The sequence below is a fragment of the Oryza glaberrima genome, chromosome 1 (genome assembly GCF_000147395.1).
Source record: "Oryza glaberrima chromosome 1, OglaRS2, whole genome shotgun sequence".
Lineage (NCBI taxonomy): Eukaryota > Viridiplantae > Streptophyta > Magnoliopsida > Poales > Poaceae > Oryza > Oryza glaberrima.
Genome location: NC_068326.1, coordinates 9,275,334 through 9,295,132, shown reverse-complemented (window position 1 = coordinate 9,295,132; position 19,799 = coordinate 9,275,334). Strand labels below are relative to the sequence as shown.

General features: G+C 44.9%; 2 protein-coding genes across 3 annotated transcripts; both read left to right on the top strand.

The window, feature by feature from the left end:
• The first annotated feature begins 19 nt into the window (after positions 1 to 19).
• On the top strand, positions 20 to 6,829 carry LOC127773294 (uncharacterized). Of its 2 annotated transcripts, XR_008017558.1 has the most exons (4): positions 20 to 707; positions 3,109 to 3,272; positions 3,429 to 5,590; positions 6,473 to 6,829. XR_008017558.1 is itself a non-coding variant. In XM_052299340.1 (3 exons), exons 1-3 carry the CDS (start codon positions 35 to 37, stop codon positions 4,515 to 4,517), a joined length of 1,926 nt encoding a protein of 641 aa, XP_052155300.1. In that variant the 5' UTR covers positions 20 to 34; the 3' UTR covers positions 4,518 to 5,728. The 2 variants fall into 2 exon arrangements, 1 of the variants encoding a protein (XP_052155300.1); XM_052299340.1 differs by lacking the exon at positions 6,473 to 6,829 and having other exon boundaries at positions 3,429 to 5,728.
• Positions 6,830 to 16,104: 9,275 nt separating this feature from the next.
• Positions 16,105 to 19,758, top strand: LOC127771899 (tubulin beta-1 chain). Its single transcript, XM_052297848.1, has 4 exons — positions 16,105 to 16,271; positions 16,852 to 17,261; positions 18,002 to 18,271; positions 18,806 to 19,758. The coding sequence occupies exons 2-4, from the start codon at positions 16,868 to 16,870 to the stop codon at positions 19,483 to 19,485; spliced, it is 1,344 nt and encodes a 447-aa protein (XP_052153808.1). The 5' UTR covers positions 16,105 to 16,271; positions 16,852 to 16,867; the 3' UTR covers positions 19,486 to 19,758.
• The last annotated feature ends 41 nt before the right edge of the window (positions 19,759 to 19,799 follow it).

Sequence of the window (19,799 nt, the reverse complement as noted above, 5' to 3'; positions counted from 1 at the left end):
AGGATCTAGGCCCATCTAAACGAGGCCCACTGGTATGGTCCAGGAAGCCCACATCTCCTCCCTTTCTCTCTCCTGCAACTTTGCTCTGCTCCACTTCAGTGCTCCGTCGATCTCTCCTCCGCCGCCGGCAATGGCGTCTCCGCGGCGGCGCTCCCTGCCGCTGCCGCTCCTCCTCCTCGTCTTCCCGGTCTCCCTCTTCGTCGTCCTTCTCCTCCACCACCGCTCCTCGGTCCCCGCGGCGGAGCTCCTCTCCGGCCCCGGGCCGGACCCGCGCCGCTTCTCCCTCCTCATCAAGGTCCTCGCCTACGACCGCCCGGGGCCGCTCCGCCGCTGCCTCCGCTCGCTCGCCGCGGCGGACTACGCCGGGGACCGCGTGGCGCTCCACGTCCTCGTCGACCACCCGCGCCCCAACGCGTCCCTCGATGCGTCGCGCGAGATCCTCGCCGAGGCCGACGCCCTCCGGTGGCCGCACGGGGAGAAGCGCGTGCACTACCGCGCCGCCAACGCGGGGCTCCAGGCGCAGTGGATCGAGGCGTGGTGGCCCGGCTCCGACGACGAGTTCGCCTTCGTCGTCGAGGACGACCTCGAGGTGTCGCCGCTCTACTATCGGTTCCTCAAGCGGCTGGTCATGGCGTACTACTACGACCGCGAGAACTACAGCCCCTACGTGTTCGGCGCGTCGCTGCAGCGCCCCCGGTTTGTCGCAGGTGAGAGCTACTTTGAATGATTTGTATCTTGTAGGCTGTAATTCACTGCATATATTGTTAGGATTTGTAAGAATAGTGCAATGTGTAAGATAGAAATCGTGCTTTGGAGATCCTTGGAGCTCCCCCAGGTCGAAACTAGACGTCTGAACATCTAAAAGTTGATAGCCATTTTGGATCAGACCCTGAGTGCTGAAATTGGGAGCATCACATCAGCTAGTAGTAGAGAGTTTGAGAACAATTTAGTCGAGCGAGATTAAACTAGATGACACCCTCCTAGTTTAATTGTTTGCTGCCTTCTCATGTATCGGTTATAAAAAATGGGTATGGACAACCTAACAGTTTCTTGTGGTGGTGATTGATGCATGCCTAAAGCTTGCCTTGAACTTGAAGCATTGGTACAATAATCTGTGAACAGTTTGAACCAATTATCTCCTTCTATCTGCTAGGACTAGATTTAGTCTGGCAATGTTAATCGGTTTGTTTATATTGTCTATATCTGGGTTTCATATGGTTGAGATTGGTAATGGAGATGTGGTCGTGACCCCTAGTTGTACTTTGTGTAGTACCACTGCTGCTTCTGACTATATTTGATTTCTTGTAATCATGTCCATTCTCATTTACCAACAAGATCAGGGAAGCACTTTAGATGTAGTCTAGAATGAAATGGGGTTTCTAGGGACAAATAGTGGCAGCAATTTCAGAATAATCTAGCATAAGAAATTTTATGTTCATTACAATTTAAACATTTGGGTTGCGCTGGCTGTGGTCCTTGGACACAGAGCGATGCTAAATTAACCTTTAGTTGTGCTGAGCCATAATGAAATATGATGTTCGAGTACAAAATAATATGAGCTGGTGCTGCCATTCCAGACCATCATTCTGTTGTAGCATATTCTTTGGTAGATGAGTAAAGGTTGCACTCCTGGTGATATGCTTTTCATCTTGCTGTGTTGGTCAGGGCAGTATTCAGAAAGTGTGGCTAACCTGCCTTGGGGGCTCTTGTGCTGCTATTTTAGTGTCCTATTGTCTAATTTTATGTAGTATGCTTGCTAATTTCTTGGAGTTCACTGGTCAATTTCGTCTTAAACGATGTCTAGGCTCCCCAAGGCACTAGGTGTTGGCCCTATCATTCCTCTAAAGTCTAGCATCTTCTTGAACCATGTGTCAGGGAAGATATTGGAATGATAGGCTTCTGTAGATTGTACTTTATTTATTTCTTGTTGCAAAACAACCTCCACTCTCCTACATGTAGATACCAAAGACTTATAGTAATGTATCCTAACAAAGTATAAAATCTGTAAATAGAGCACCATATTACCTCTGAACCTGTAACTTGTTTTGTTGATGAAATATTTGTCTCATTAACTTCTAATGAGAATTTATGCATTCTTAACTAAAACAAATTATAACTTTTAACCGGTTCTGAACTCTTCGTTAAAAAGTTGAAGTTTCAAACTCTCAACCACAGAACCTTTCAACTAAGGATTTGAAAATCTACCTCCAATTTGGCAATTGGCATGACCACATGAGACTTCCAGTCCAAACTTTCAAAAAAGTATGGGGAAAAATGCAACTCTGATTCACCTGGACAATCTCATGCATTTAAATCTGTCATTTGGCAAAGTCACACAGTGGTCGATGGTGTCGTCTTGAATGGTACTGCTTGGGGTGAACGGTGAAGCCATTAGTCATTTGCTGTAACAGTGCAGTTTGTAGGTGACAATGGCATGTTATGGCAGCCAAAATCAGGGTTTTAGTAAGATAGAACAAAGAGACCACCTGAGGAAGAAATATGATGTCTGGCAAGTCCCGCCAATGATGGGTTCGCATTGGCAGCTCCGGTGCTTGGGTAGGCTATGGCCTATGGAGACACTTGGCTGCAGCAACAATGAGGAGAGAAGAGAGAGTACATGATGCAAAAGCTTGCACAAAAGAAGGGGAAAAAGAATATGTGTATGGCTGGCTGTTCCATGTCTTGCATGATGTGAAATCCTGTGGTAGTTCAAGGGTTAATTGCTTGTCATAGCAATTGGTACCTGTAGATTGTAGATTAGCATTTTTAATTAACTTTCTTGTGTGAAATATAGTGTTGTCACACTTTAAGTTAAATTTGTAGTAATTATTTTTTTTTCCTGTGATTTTTATCCTCCTATTTTTACAATCAAGTTACTAGGAACTCGAGTGGAATTTGCTAGTGAGCATAATTTATGGAAGCTTGGTGAGGTTTATTGGGTTGGTATTTACATTAACTTTGATTCTTTGAACAAGATCCTTGCTGAATTGCCTTCATCCAAGCAATGGCTAAATTTTATTTTTGGTATCTACAGCATTCATGTTAATTAAATATTACTACTGCTGCTTGCAATATTCAATGTTAACCAGTTGAGCTTGAAATAAATAGGTAAACATGGAAACAAGATACAGCTGGATAGTGAAACTCACCTTTTCTTGTACCAGATGGTTGGTACCTGGGGCCAACTTCTCTTCCCAAAACCATGGAAAGAATTTCGATTATGGTACGATGAACACAAATCTAAAGGAATCAAACCTATTCTTGAAGGCATGGTAAGAAAACTACCGGATTACATAAGCAGTGTCATATTTTTAGTTTGTTATAGTGGAAAAATATTATCTGTTGAATATGTTTTTATCTAGAATAACATCTGAAATCGACATGTTGTCAATTTCCATAATGTTTTATTCCACACTTATCGTTTGCAGAAAACTACAGGGTGGTATAAAAAGATGGGGGAGAGAATATGGACCCCTTGGTTCATTAAGTTTGTCCACTCCCGTGGATACTTCAACTTCTACACGAACTTCCTGAAGGAAAGGGCCCTCAGCGTCTCTCATAGGGATGCAGGTGTGAACTATGGAAGGAGTGTTGGACCAGATTCTACGTTGTTAGATGGGAAGAATCTGGATTTCAATCTATGGGAATTGCAGCCTCTAAACAAGCTAAAATGGTACGATTTCTGCTTTGCTGAAGTTCTTCCCGGAAGAGTCATTAGGAAATTCAGTGAACTTGGTTCTGTGCTCAAGTCGGTGCAATTAGAAAACAATGTTGTGCTGATAAGTCTATACTCACTAGAACAGAGAATTGCAAGAAACTTGATTTGCCATCTTGAGAAGTCAGGGATGCGGAACTACATTTTCCTTGTTGACAATACAGAATTTATGGATGACCTTGCTCATAGAGGACATCCTGTCATTGATGCTATCAGTTTGCTCCAGAGCATCAAAATGAGTAGTTCTATATACTCAGATGACTTTGTTAAGGAAATAGTGGTCAAAGCTTATGTGATAAAAAATTGCTTGGACCTGGGCTACAATCTTTGGGTATTAAATGGGAATACAATTTCTCTTGGCAGTAAGTTAAATGAGCCATCAGATCAATCAGTTGATTTCTTTGCTGCAGAATTTGTAGATTTGATGTTTCTGAGGGGCTCACAGAGCTCTAAAAAAACTTGGAATGAACTTGATATATTGAGAATGGCTGATGGGATGATGTCTTCAAAAAGCGGCTTTTCTTCTTCTCTTGAGCATAAGAATTTTGTCCGCGTGCTCACTGGAGTGTTGGGAAACAATGGTGCTGTGAGGCTGGGAAAACTGGATGAAGAAATTATGGCTGTTGAATTAGGGCCTAACACCTCAAACAGATCATTGTCAGAAGGTCACTGTAAAGTCTTATTCTGGTCTCATAGTATGACTTCAGATTCAGTTCAAAGTCAACTTGAAAATAGAGGTTTATGGTTAATTGACTCAGATTCATCTTGTAGTGCTGTTGTTTGTGGCCAAAAACAGAAGTAATATTGTTTGTTGTTGCAAATGTTCTTTTGTTAAACAATGGCAACATTAACGGGATCTAAGCCAAGGTAACTCAAAGGTATTATGAGAGAGGTGAACCTGCCCTGGGAACTTACCCAAGGAAACGGTGATAGCATTCTTCTTTGATGTCATTTTGGATGCGTGGTCATTTTGGATCATCCTCATGGTATTCACTGCAGATTTTTGCCAGAAAATATTGATTACAGTGGAGTTTTTGTGAGACCACATTTTTTTTGTAGCTCTGCTCTGGTACAGATTATATGGTATCCACGGGTATGAACTCCATTAAGTCTTCCACGGGTATGAGCACTCGGTGTGTGTGCTGTCTTGCAGTCTTGCTGATGAGGGGGAACTATTCAGTTAGCTATGTTTGGCTGCGAATTCAACTCATTAATATGGTTTTGGAGATAATTTTCTCTGGTATGCTCCACGTGGATAGCAGCATTCCAACCACAACCTGACAGTCCTCAGATCATTGGATGCTAACTTGGTATGCTTTTTCTGTCCAAAGTAACAGTGAATTCTCTGTTCTAAACATGTACTATCAATGTTGTCTGTATTTAAGTCATTCAAATTGTGGACAACTGTGGGGTAAATTTTACTGAGATTTGCACAGATAGATAATTCTCTCTGTTTTTTTCATTTGGTCAATAGAAGTAAGTTTGTCTACACTGTTACAATTTCCAATGCAAGGTTAACTATGAGGTTTTTGTTCCGAGGTAGCAGTATGTATCAGATATTCAGAGCAGTTCTACTGCAACAGGGTTCAACAAACCTTATACAGAAACAGATGTAGAAAGTGTGTATCTGAAGAAAAAGGTGGCAGATATGGTTGTTGGTGCACATCTTTCACTGGCAGAAGCGATATTAAGTCACTGGCAGAAGCAATATCAGCAAGGTAACGAAAGGATTCTCAACTGTAAAGTGGTTAGACAAATTTGACAGATCGTTGGAAATTTGTGGAACGATCAATAAAAGAGTGGCATCACTGAGAGGAGATTTCCCAACCAAAGTTGACAATTCCTAGTAACACAATGTTATTCCACTTAAACAAGGTGAGATTATCTATCACTGGATCAAACTTAGAATGTAAGGTAAGCTTGCAGTTGTGACAAAGTGGAGCCTGGAAAATGACATCCAAATTGCCCCAAGATGCATCCTTGCATATAATAAAATGAAAACGTATGGTGTCATTGCATAATGAGATGAGCATATGAGCCTGATGTCTGCTCTGCAAACCACCTTACTCCCATGAATAGGGGGCAGTTGCAGTCAACGGCTCAATCATGTTTAGTGACCAATCTAGCAGCTTGCTATGCCTATTGCATAGAGACATGTTAGGTAGCATCTCAACACAAAATTTGGAAGCACCTAATAGGTAGTATTAGGCGTATATTTCTTCATGCATTAGGATCTCCAACGGAGCATTTCTGCTATTAGCTACTCTGTTTCTCAAAGATATTCATTCATTGCCTTTATCCCTTTAATTTTCTCTTAATTAAGGTATATATAACTGATTAGCAGGTTCACTATAGCTACGAGATTCTGGCATCCTGTTCATGATTAACCTCTAACGTACTCTCACACTGTAGGCTGTAGCACCATTAGTACACTGCAATACGGATCATCAAATAATTAGTGTCGTAAAGTGTACTCGCTGATGATCTCGACATTTGTTGTTGTAAGCAGTGTCCTTTTCGTGACAGCTGGTGTCCTTTTTATTTTTATTTTTCCTATTAAGGGGAACAGCTGTTTTCTTCATCATCCTCTAAAAAGGACATGGCAACTAATTAGGTCTACCAGACAACGTGAACAAGCGAGAAATCTCTATTTGCAAGTTGTTATTACTAATCTCACCACACTTAGAATTAATTAATAAGCATGTGCTTTGTCCTCTTCTGGGCATACTGTCACTCACTGATGACACTTCTGAGCAGACTGGCACCGATAACAGGAGCGAGCAAACGGTGATCGGTAGAATAGCTGCTGGAGGAGGTGTAAAACCAAACCCATGTGCCCGTGCCTGGCATGTTCATTCAATCATTCTTGGCACTTGCTGAACACAAAATTTGCTGTAAAAACTAGAATTGCTACAGACCTACAGTTAGCATCCGATCTAAAGGCCGTGTTTAGTTGTAAATTTTTTCTTCAAACTTTCGATTTTTCCATCACATCAAAATTTTCCTACACACATAAACTTTCAACTTTTCTGTCACATCATTTCAATTTCAACCAAACTTTTAGTTTTGACGTGAACTAAACACACCCTAAGTTCTTAACGCTCATGATACGGATTGGACAGCCACAGCAGCTATTGCACAAAGAAACCATTTGGCGATCTCTGCATGTTGAGGTAGAAAAAAGAAGTGAACCTTCCAGCGTTGCCAGCTTGAGTCATTTCTGCATCTCAAAGCAAGGAGCTAAAGGAGCATCTATACTCCACCGCAGTCCACAGCCATATTGCCACGACAGCGTCCAGTTCTCTTCTCTACACCATTTTTGTCCTCTTGGGATGCAGCGTTGAGTTATGCATATATTGACAACTGATCACTGGGTGGGGCATTCACGAGAGCCGTGAAAAATATCAGCGATGTCGGCAGGCGAACGCAACGCAACCCCTCCTGGGCCATTTTTTCTCTGGCTCCAGTCCAGATTGCGTGCTTAGCCAGCGGCAGCGCGCACCGGTTGATTGGGTGGTGGGTGGGTTGCGCCTTTCAATCCGATGCGGAAGCACCAGATCGATCGGTTTGCGTTGCGATCCGTTTTTCTTTTTTTCCCTCAGCCGCTACGGCGGCGCGGCGTCTACTCGCCGTGAATGGATTGCTTCTTTTTTGCCATAAATTCAAGGGTGGTGAGTGGTGACATGTCTGTTTGTTGCGGTGGTCGCGCTGCGCCCACAGCAGGAAAACGGTCATAGCAGTTCTACGAAAAGGATTCTCGGTTGAAAAAAAAATGCATATTTAGTTTTGTTTGGCTAGATGTTGAGTTCAGAGTTCTTATCCATGTTAGATTTCAATTGAAGGGATTTAGACTAATATGTCTTAATAGAAAAAAAAGAATCGAAATGGTTCATTCAAATGTTATTAATGTAATTCTAAATCTCGATATCGTTTTAAAAAGTCTTAGATATAGAGTTGGACTAAATGAGATCACAGTTTAATTATTTAAGTAGCGATTGCGATACACCAAAGAAGTCAAAAGAAATTATATTGGCTAAAATAGAAAAGGATACTACTACTTCTACAAAAACGATGTTCAATTGGTCCCTCCACTAGTGGAGATACATCTTTAGTCGGTCAGCCAAAATCCACAATAGTCCTAATTACAATAAAAACTGGGACTAAAGATATCTTTACTTTTAAACCAAAAGGTTACAGTTTTTTTTTATCTTTAGTCCCGGTCAAAAGATCTATTTTTAGTCTCGGTTGGCAACACCAACCAAAATAAAAGATCGGCATGCACAACATGGGCGGTGGAGAGTACGAGGCCAGATCGAGGAGGAAGAGGAGGAGCGGTTAATATATTATATCTCCTCCCTGTCCTTATCTCTACCTCCTCCCATATCTCTTCCTCCTCCTCTCCTTTTAACTTCTCTCCTCTAACTCCTATCCTCCTTTTCCTCTTTCTCCTCTAACTTCCAAGCGCCGGCTGGCGGAGGGCCTGGTGGCCGGCGGCCTTGCGGCGGCGCAGAGGCCCAGGCGGCGCGGCGGAGGGCCGCGCGGCGGCCGGCGCGCAACGGCAACGTCTTTTTTTTCTTGTTTTTAGAGTTTGTGATTCGGATCTATGTATTTGATTTGTGTGTGATGTGAATGTGATGTATCTCTGATGAATTTTGTAAAAGTTGTGATGTATCGATTTGGGGAGTTGAGGATTTGAGTATTTGGGGATAATTTATTTAGGATTTTGGGATGGGGATAGGGTGAAATCAATATATTAAAAACAATGAAGAAAAGAAAAAAATAATGGAGCAATCAGATCTAGCTAGCCTAGTTCTATTTTTAATCCCGGTTAGTGTTACCAACCGAGACTAAAAATAGATTTTTATTTTCGGTTTTTTCACCTAGGACTAAAGATAGTCATCTTTGCTCCTAAATTGATAGTCCTGGTTTTAAACCGGAACTAAGGGGTTACGAACCGAGAGCAAAGCCCCTTTCTCCACTAGTGCTCGGCAGCAACAGCGGAACGTGAGGCGGCGGCCCCTGTGCGATTGCATTTGCCATTGCATCGGTCACACGACACGACGCCCTCTCTTACACCGGTCACATGTCGGGACTCTGATCGGATCCTGCGTTTCCGGAGCATTCAGATCTCGGTGCGTCGTCTCGTCTGCTTTGTGTGGTCCGTCCGGGCGGCGTCAGTGCACAGGGCAAAAACAAGGGACACAACTCGCATCTAGGGAGTCTAGAGGCTATCATGATTAATAGCTTGCCGGAGCCGGAGCCCAGACCGATCTCGCTGCTTGATAATAAGGGCATATTTGGTACAGCTTCAACTCCTAAATATAACTCCAGGAGTTAAGTCTAGTGTGGAGTTGTGGAGCTGCCTAAACCCAGCTTTACAATTCTAGTACATTTTGTGAGAGAGCTCCATCTAACTTCATTTTCTATTTTGGTGGAGCTGAAACTGTTTGGCTGAGCTCCAGCTCTAGAAAATACCAAACAAGACTTAAAAGTGATGACGGCGGTGGATCCAGAAACGGAGACGAAAATGACCGGGCGTCCCATGTTCCGTATACTGTCCAGACTCATTTAGTATGCTCAAACAGTGCACTAATTATCAATTAGACAGTACTGTATTCTAACACTTATTAAGATCGATCGCAAGATTAGGCCGAATGCCATGTGCTCCATGCAAGCGTAACGTGGACATGGCCTTGAGGCCTTGAAGAAATGCTAGCTTTTGTTTACAGTAGCAGTGCACTGAACAGTGGCATTCCGTATAAGGTTGTTGCTTAATTCACTCGCTCGACATTAATGCCGTGGCCTTATTAAGCAGTGTTTGACCACGTACTAAACCTATCATCAAGCGTTGAGCAAGTACTTGCAGTTTTTAATATTGACCACCGGCAAACAAACCATCAAATCCTCTGCTGGAGTGGAATCAAGAATTTAGCTTCAGAAATTAGGTTTGAAGTGGAGTTGTGGAGCTACCTAAACTTAGTTCTATCTCTCTAGTTCATTTTATGAGAGAGTTTCACCCAGCTCCACTTTTATTTTAGGTGGAGCTGAAACTATCTGGCTGAGCTCCAACTCTAGGAGAGATGGAGCTGAAGCTGTGCCAAACAGACCCTTATTCAACCGCTCCGTTTACCGCGTGCAATTGCATAGAGCCAGGCAGGCAGATGAACCATATGGAGGAGTATTGAAGTGAGGTGTACGCAGTGGTGAGCTGCCAGCAAATCAGTAGCTGACCTGCTTTTTTTCTTCCTTTTTTTTGCATCGTCCATGCATGTGAGCTGCTCGTGGCCTGCTTGTCACGGGAGACCCCGAGCTACATGGGGGAAGGCTGCAGATTTGCCACATGCTGCATCGTCGCCGGATCATCACACTTCACACAGTTTTCACAAGCGACGACGCAGAGACGAGATGCCTGCACTAAACATCACGCAAAGGCAGGAGGAAGACGACGGTGACTCGATCGGTGATCCGAGAGCGCCAAGCTCCACGTACTGCTGTGCCATTGCCCATTGATAGGATGCTATTGTGCTAGTGTCGCACATCTTGGCAAAATTTACCCGGATCAGATCAGATAAGGAAACTCTGCAATGGACTACACCATGCCTTTAGTGATAAAGGTTATGTTCTTTTCTCTAACAAAAAGTTGAATAAAGATAAAGATTTCCGTGCCACGTTTTTCAATATGAAATGGTGTGTTTCGTGCGAAAACTTTCCATGTGAAAGTTGCTTCTAAAATATCATATTAATCTATTTTTCAATTTTGTAATAATTAAAACTTAATCAATCATACGTTAATATCATCTCTTTTTGCGTAAAAAAAACTTATTTTTTATCTTAATCTTCATCTTTAGGAGAAAAGAACACCACTAAAATCGCGGTGCAGTGGATTGCAGAAATTTTATTGGGTCTTCGCCATACCAAGTAAACTTGCTACTCACTGACAGGCGGTGGCTCAATCCGTATGAATCGTGAGCTATTAGCAGTAACTGTACAGCGAAGGACGTGAAAATGGAGACGATGAGATCCTGCTTTTGTGGCCGGCCTTCCACATGGCCCTATGCACATGGCCGTCACGGTAAGATGGAGAACGCATTTGACAATTTGTACTGCTTAATACTCCCAGTTGCTAGTGTTTGGATTCATTCGATTCCTGTGGCAGGCTGGCAGCGCATGACACTGTCGCCGGCCGATAAATATATAAACTTTGGAGTTGGAGGGACTTGATCTACTTCTGAATGGTCAGTTATGTTGCTTGACTGCGATGATTAAGCCAAATGGATGCTTCTTCTATTCCCTGTATCCATCGCCATGTTTGTCACTTCGGAGTGGATGAATATGCCCTTGAACGAAAAGACCAATCTAACCTCTTTATTGTTTGCTCCTAGATAGGCAGGCTTCATATATATCTTATTCACCGAGGACATAATGAAAAACCACAAGTAAATATATAAAGCTTTACGTACTCATCTTTGACTCTAATTTTAAGTAGCTGATACGTAGGTCCGATATTTAACGGGTTAATAGGTTAGTGACCCACATCAAAGGATAGTGCTATACAAAAGACCCATCATGTAACTACCCATAAAGAGAGACAAAATGAAGTTTTTAAGGGTGTGTTTTATACTCTTTCTTTTCAATTTCTATATTCTAGTTTTCCATATGCATGTTTTTTTAAATTACTAAACGTTTCGTCTTTTGCAACAAAACGACCTATAAGAAAGTTGATTTAAAAAATCATGTACTCCATCCATTCCCAATACTCTATCCATTCTCGATTGATCATCATATAGTTTATTTCCATATGATCATTATACTAGTATTCATCCCTTAGGTTTATTCGTTATCTATGTTGCATGGGAGTAAATGGACATTGGTGCATCCGTGCCTAGAGGGAGTATGATCATTTGTGCTGCATTTGTGCATAGACATTGCACCATCCCAATCCCCACTATTTTCTAGCAAATAACAAACCAAGACATTGCATGTTGCAATGATGACGAGGGCGGGGAAAGGGAAGCTTGATGTGGATGACGTGACCCCGCTTCTCACCCTCGACGTGTTGGACTACGACGTGGAGCAGCTATAGGACGACGAGGGTGCTCAAACTCAAACCAGTGGCAGCCAAAGCCGGACGAAGCAGACCGGGCGGATTGGGTGGTGGATGGTGGCCACGGTGGAGGGACAATGACAACGACACGCACAACTGCGGCTGGTTCAGTCAATCTAGACTTGATCAGTTTGCTACCAACGGAGAAAGAACGTGGGGGCGGGAGCGAATGAGAGAGAGGAACACCGGAATGGGGCTCACGATTGGCAAGCCAATTTGGCTGGCCAAATTGGCCAGCGAGCAGGCAAGTTTGACTAACTAGATGGCAAGGCTATTGCACCACATTTTCAGCAAAAATTATCAAATTTTGGCTTAGAGTGTCAAATAGCCATGCTGTTAGAGATGCTATAAGCCCCTAAAAATTTTATTTGAATAACCCTAAAACTTACAATAATGGATCCATTTGACGCTAATAGAGTACTTGCTCTCACACCAATGATCTTTTGCGCTAGGTCTTGGCAATTGTCCATGTCCCCGTCTCCATCTCTAGTCGCCCTCCATCTAGGGTTGGCAATGAGTCAAATATATAGGTTTCGGGTAGAGCAAGAACATGCTCGACTCGAGACCCAAAACTCCTCGCCCAACCCATGTCAAATACTCATATCATGTGTAAAGATAGACCCCATGCCTATGCTTGTTGGGTACTAGTACCATTGGTTTTTCAACAACATGATGCAATATATATATATATATATATATATATATATATATATATATATATATATATATATATATATATTGATATTGATATATACATGCTATCACAATTAATATCTATTACTTCCTCCGTCCCAAAATGTTGGCTAGTAAGTATAAAACCATAAACAATCAATGGTGCAAATTACAATCATTCATAAGTAGTGAGTGCATACCAACATCCATAATTCTACAACTAACCAATGTACAGATTATTTCATCACGGAATAAGAAAACAAATGACCAAGCCATTAATACGTATCACTTTGTGTATTTGCACATTCAAGTTTTAGTTGATCTTTGACACACAATCATCCAGAAAATCATGTATGTACATTTATATTCGGGTACCCATATGTTACCTATGAGCCTAATACTAGCTCGGCCAAGTTAGGCATACCCATGAACACAAAGGCCCCATTTGGTAGGGCTCCAAACTCTAACTACTAACTCTAAACTCCAACTCCAATGGGAGCTAGCTCCTATAGGAGCTAGAGGTAGGTGTGAAAGTGTTTGGCTAGATTAGTCAGCTCCATGCCACCACGTCCTGTGTCACCATTTCATCGAACACATGGGGTGCGTCCCGTCGTCCTGCCGCCGCCCGGCCAGCGCCGCCTGCCTCTGTCGACGCCGCCACCTGCATGTTGCCCTGCCGCTGGCGTCGCTCATCTCGTGCCCCATCGCCGCGCGCCGCCATGCAGCAATCGCCATCGGCCAGCCCATGTGCCCTGCCATCGTCGTCGTTCATGCCACGCCCCGCCGCCCGCGTGTTGCTCTACCAAACTACCACCGTTGATGCCGTTGTCAGTCATCCCATGCTTCGGCCTACCACCACCGCCGCTGCGTGCAACAGTCGCCATCGCCCAACCCGTGCGCCCTGCCGTCGTCGTCGTTCATCCTGCATCCCACCGCCCGCGTGCTGCTCTACCACCACTGATGCCATCGTCGGTCATCCTACGCTCCGGCCTGCCACCACTGACGCCACCGCCGGCCGCGCGTCGTCGCCGACTGCCATGCGCCTGCTGTCGCTATCGACGTCCGCCGCCGCCCACGCCCGCCGCCGCCGCCGCCGCAGCTAGGACTCGGGAGGAAGATGGGGGAGGAGTGAGAACAGGAGGAGATGAGGTGGTTAGGGGTAGTTCTGTAAATACACTAAAAAGTTAAAGGGCAGTGGGTCTTTTGGGGTGGAGTGGAGTTGTGGAGTAGCAAAAACCCAGCTCCATCCCTATAGTACAATTTTGTGGAGCAACTCTGCCAACTCCGCTTCAAAAAATATAGAATCTATACTGTTTGGCACAACTCCAGCTCCAGGTAAGATGGAGTTGGGAGCTAGAGCTGTGCCAAACGGGGCCAAAATCTAACATATACCCATGGCCATTGGGGAGGGGTTGGGGGGGGGGGTGTTACCCGTGTGTATTTGGACCCATGGGTTAAATTGCCATACCTCCCAATCTCCTTCTCTAGCCATGTGGTGTTGTGCCATCCTAGCTTCTCAACCCTACCCATTAAGGTTACGATGTCGGCCACCATTCGCTAATCCCGCCACAGGGTATTTACCATTTCTATTGTTACCATTGCCACATGCCGCATTGGAATCGTGGTAGCCTCCCGGAGCAGGAATAGCCTCTTGTTGACCTTTTTTTCTGAGTAAATTTCATAAATATCCACACTTTATGGTCGAAAGTTATAAGAAACAATAAGTATTATGATGTGTGAAACGTAACCACAAGTTTTATGGTATAAATGTACCATAAAACCCAAACAAAATCTCAAATAATTTCAGTGTATAAAAAAATATTTTTAAAGTAGTGAAAAGTTAAACCAACAATGTAAATTAAGAGAAATAGTGAATCACACTTCAGGGTATCTTTCATTGCTATTGCTAGAGTTTTACTTTGGACCACTAGTAGTCCAATCTTTTTACTCTAGACTACTAACTCTACCTTTGTTCCTATCTGGGTCACCCCATACCACTTATTGAGCACATCAACGGTCTTGAGTACATGGTTAGAGAAAAGAGTCGAGATGGTCCAAAGTGCAACAAATATATGGCTCCGTGCCACCCGCAGCCGCCTTCGTGCCCGCTCGCATGCGGCCTCGGCTCCTCTCTCGCTGCCCACAACCGCCTTCGTGCCTGCCCGCCTGCGGCCTCGGCTCCTTGCCCGTCGCCCGCAGCCGCCTCCGTGCCCGCCCGCCTCTGGCCTCGGCTCCTCGCCCACCGCTCGCAGCCGCCTCCGCCCCTGCTCCCCGCCCACCACCAGCCGCCAGCCGCGGCCTTGGCGCCCACCTCCAGCCTCGGCTCCTCGCCCGCCGTCGGCCTTGCCTCCGTGTCCGCTAGCCGCCGCCTCTGCTCAGAGAGAGAGAGAGAGAGAGAGAGAGAGCGGGGGGGGGGGGGGGGGGCGGCAGAAGGAGAGAAAAAAATGTGAGGACAAGTGGGCCCCACATGTTTTTATTTGTTTTTTTTCTGACTGTATCGGCACGCGTGTACCACGTAAGCTGAAAACCGCTTCGAATCGAGTTAGGGTGGCAATTTATCCGGATTTAAGACTTTTGGGGTGTCAAATATCCGATATTATAGTTTAGGGGGGTAATCATACTACCGCAATAGTTGGGGGGGGGTGTAATTCGTACTTTTTCCAATATAAAATTAGTTAGTCACAAGTGAAAAGACTAAACTAAGGGTGAGTTTGAATTAACATTTCCATTTGGCTACTACCTCATATCCCAGAACTACTAAACAATACCTTTTTCTTTTTGCAAAACTTTCTATACAAAATTTTATTTTAAATTAAATAAATATATTTTTCAAATTTATAATAGTTGATACTTAATTAATTATATGCTAAAGCCCAGTCAATTTGCCTTCTCGAACGAAGTTTACAGGTGGTGGCTAGCGGAGGCGGAGGCTAGCGGACGCGGAGGTAAGGCCGCCTCTGCTCTGGTAGCACAATGTGCAATTTACTTATTAAAAAAAATCAACAATTAGAAGTTACATATAAACTTTATATTATAACATTTTAAAGGAATGCATCCTCAATATGTGTAGGTATGGGGTTCTACACACTTTAGAACCATGTTACTCGGGATTATATGCCACATTTATAATAAATGTGTTTTATGAGAACTTAGACAATAAAATGTAGAGTATGTGTTTTTTTTTTTTTTGAAATTTGCTCCATTTCCCCTTGTTTTTGTAGTTTCCTCATTTTTCTCAAATTCAACCCTTTCTCAGTTTCTGTTTTTTTTTTCTCTTTTTGCTCTTGGTCATAAGCTGTGGACTGAGTGGTCGGTGACCGTCAATCCCACAGTGACAGGCTGACAGCGGTTCTCCCCCGAATCATCTCCCAGAGCAGGCAGAACCGCGCACAACGGAGGGCATTTACGTCATTCCACCCAAACCGTCCGCTCCAACCCGTTTCACCCCAAGGGCAACACGGTCATTTCCTCTGCCCCCCCCGCAAGCGGCCAACCCGAAAAATTTCAAAATTCCCTCCTCCCAACGGGCCGTTTTCGAAAGCCGACGCGGCGCGGCCGTCCGATGGGCGCGATCCGACGGCCCGGGGCGCCGGGCGGGCGGCGTGGGAGGGAGCGCGCCTGGGCCGTCCGATCTGGCGATCCGGTGCCCTAGGCCCCGCGCCCACTATAAAGGTCGCCTCCTTTCTAAAGCCGCACCCTCGCGTTCCCCCATTTGCACACCCACCCCCCCTCTTCACTCCTCTCCTCTTCGGCCGCTGCCCCGCTACTCGCTTCTCCGAGGTAATTACGACGGGATTTTGCTCTCGTTTTGGTTGCCGGACCTGGGATTGTGTGGGGTTTTGGATCTGGTTCGTGGTTTTGCGGTGGATTTGGTTGGGGTCGTGGTGGATTTGAGGGATTTTTTGTTTTGAGGTTTCGTTTGCTCGTTCTGTGAGTATTCTTTTTGGGCGAGGTTGCGGATTTGTGAGGTGTTTTTAGGTTCTCACAGCAGGAGTTCGGGCTTTCTTTATGTTAGATCTGTTTTTTTGGTAGATTTTTAGTTGTTTTGCAGTCCACTCGGCTTATTTCGGAAGGTTTTATCTGTGACATTTTGGGATTTGCTTCTCGGATTTGCTCTCATCGAACGTGCTTTCACTGAGAACATATACTAGATTCGTTTCGGTTCCCGTTTTGCTGCCTTTTTGTTCAAATTTTGAGCTTGGATCTGTGTCCTGTTTTGAACTTTTTGCTCTCAAAATACCGGGGGATTTGAGCTTTTCAAAAGCAGATCTGGTCCTCCTTCCATTTCAAACCAATCCCCCATCGTTTTCTCGCACCTAACCGCGGAATCTCCTTCGATTTGCCTCCCTCCCACCTGCAGGCACCAACCGGCAGCCATGAGGGAGATCCTGCACATCCAGGGCGGGCAGTGTGGCAACCAGATCGGCTCCAAGTTCTGGGAGGTGGTCTGCGACGAGCACGGCATCGACCCCACCGGCCGCTACGTCGGCACCTCCGACCTCCAGCTCGAGCGCGTCAACGTCTACTACAATGAGGCCTCCTGCGGCCGCTTCGTGCCCCGCGCCGTGCTCATGGACCTCGAGCCGGGTACCATGGACAGCGTCCGCACCGGCCCCTATGGCCAGATCTTCCGCCCCGACAACTTCGTCTTCGGCCAGTCCGGCGCCGGCAACAACTGGGCCAAGGGGCACTACACCGAGGGCGCGGAGCTCATCGACTCTGTGCTCGATGTCGTCAGGAAGGAGGCTGAGAACTGCGACTGCCTCCAAGGTCGATTCCTTGCTCCACTGTTAAAATGTTGCTTGTTAATTATGTTCGCGTGATTCCCGTGATGCGTGTTAGTTCAGATCTGGGTGAAAATAGTTCCAGATTTGGTAGTGTCGGCTGCTTTTTTTTTCTTTTCTTTTATAAGCATATAATTTATCATGTGACGCTTTAGCTTTTTAGTAGAGTATTTTATTTCCTGTAGTAGCTTTTTGTTAGCTAGTACGTGTCACCCTGATATAATGGAACTTTAATAATCTATAATGTAGATTCCAAAGTGCTAATTATTTAGTCTTTGCTAAACTTGTTGTGGGGTATTATTGACCATTGTGATTTACCCACCTTGTGCTGTTTACAGCGAGTGAGGTCTTTACTCTTGGTTTAGTGTTTGGTTTCTAATAAGACTACTTGTTGCTATGCTTAGCTTCTGTTGTAGTTCAATTCAGTGTAATTTTGTTGTCATGTAACATAAGTGCGGATAGTTTTAAGCTGGCAAACTTGATTGTTGTGGTTACAGTTTTTTATGTTTAAAGCTCTGTTCAAATGATTTAGCCTGGGATTGTTTTATTGTTGTCAGTCTCTTATTAAGCTGTAAATCTTATTGCTAGCTTGTTATTCTGAAATATGGAGTAGTTTTTAATCCTTGCCATAAAACCCTACCATGAAATCTATTTCAGCAATCCTATTGCTATTATGTTAGCTAGCACTGCATCACCTTATATATGTTTTGTCTTTTCTGTAATCAGGTTTCCAAGTTTGCCATTCCCTTGGAGGAGGCACTGGATCTGGAATGGGCACACTCCTGATCTCCAAGATCAGAGAGGAGTACCCTGACCGGATGATGCTCACATTTTCTGTCTTCCCTTCACCAAAGGTCTCAGACACAGTTGTTGAGCCTTACAATGCAACTCTCTCTGTCCATCAGTTGGTGGAGAATGCTGATGAGTGCATGGTTCTTGACAATGAGGCACTTTATGACATCTGCTTCCGCACCCTCAAGCTGACCACTCCTAGCTGTAAGTTAATTCTTACTCTGGTTCTAACTAGTGGCATATGCTGTTCAGATTTTCAGAGATGTATTTGGTAGCTTAGTTTCATTCCAATGTCAATGCTTGCTTTGGTAGATCCATGTATCTTGTGTGGATCTTGCTATCCATTATTTGCAGTCCAATTTGCATGGTCCCAAGCCCAGCATGATCTACCTTGCCTTGTTTAATTATGAGGCCAGTTACATCTGAATCCCCTTGCTGGTTCGGTGGTTTAATTTATTTGCACCCATCGTACAGATCAAGCATGTTTCCTGTACACATTATTGCATCATAATAAAGTAGCTGGCATGATAGTGCCACCTACTCCTACATAAGGGCATCAACTTTTCTTAGGAATGTTGTTGAGTGCATCATGTACTACTATCTTTATTTAACCATAATTATTTTTGATTCATGTTAAAAACTTGCATCTAGTTTCTGTCTGTACTACAGTCTCTGCCTGTAAAGTTGCTATAGTGTTTTTATCCTAGTTTGGCTAACCTAAATTTTTCATATGAACAGTTGGCGACCTGAACCACTTGATCAGTGCTACAATGAGTGGAGTTACTTGCTGCCTTCGCTTCCCTGGTCAATTGAACTCTGACCTCCGCAAGCTGGCCGTGAACTTGATCCCTTTCCCTCGCCTGCACTTCTTCATGGTGGGCTTTGCGCCACTCACCTCGCGTGGCTCGCAGCAGTATCGCGCCCTCACTGTCCCTGAGCTCACCCAGCAAATGTGGGACGCCAAGAACATGATGTGCGCCGCCGACCCGCGCCATGGCCGCTACCTCACGGCCTCCGCCATGTTCCGCGGCAAGATGAGCACCAAGGAGGTGGACGAGCAGATGATCAACGTCCAGAACAAGAACTCGTCCTACTTCGTCGAGTGGATCCCCAACAACGTGAAGTCCAGCGTGTGCGACATCCCGCCGCGCGGCCTCTCCATGGCGTCCACCTTCATCGGCAACTCCACCTCCATCCAGGAGATGTTCCGCCGCGTGAGCGAGCAGTTCACCGCCATGTTCAGGAGGAAGGCCTTCTTGCATTGGTACACCGGCGAGGGCATGGACGAGATGGAGTTCACCGAGGCCGAGAGCAACATGAACGACCTTGTCTCCGAGTACCAGCAGTACCAGGATGCCACCGCCGACGAGGAGGGCGACTACGAGGACGAAGAGGAGCAGGTCCCCGAAGACGAGTAATCTCGCCGGAGTTTCTCCTGGGATCCCATCTTGAGTGTCGCCTGTTGTGTCCTACCGTTTGGGCAATCTTTATTATTGTTTCGGTATGATGATGCTTAATTGGTTATGTGCTTTTGGGTAATGTAGTAGTAGTACAATGCTCTGTGGTCACGTAGCGCCGCTGATGCTACTGCCACTTTAATCCGTTTCACCTACCAGACCATGTTTGGATTCGTATGCTATCGCATATGTTTGGGGAGTGTATTGGATTCTTGTACTGGCTTTGATTGCTCCCGTTGCTGTCTCTTGTCTTGCTGCATCGATGAGAATCTTGC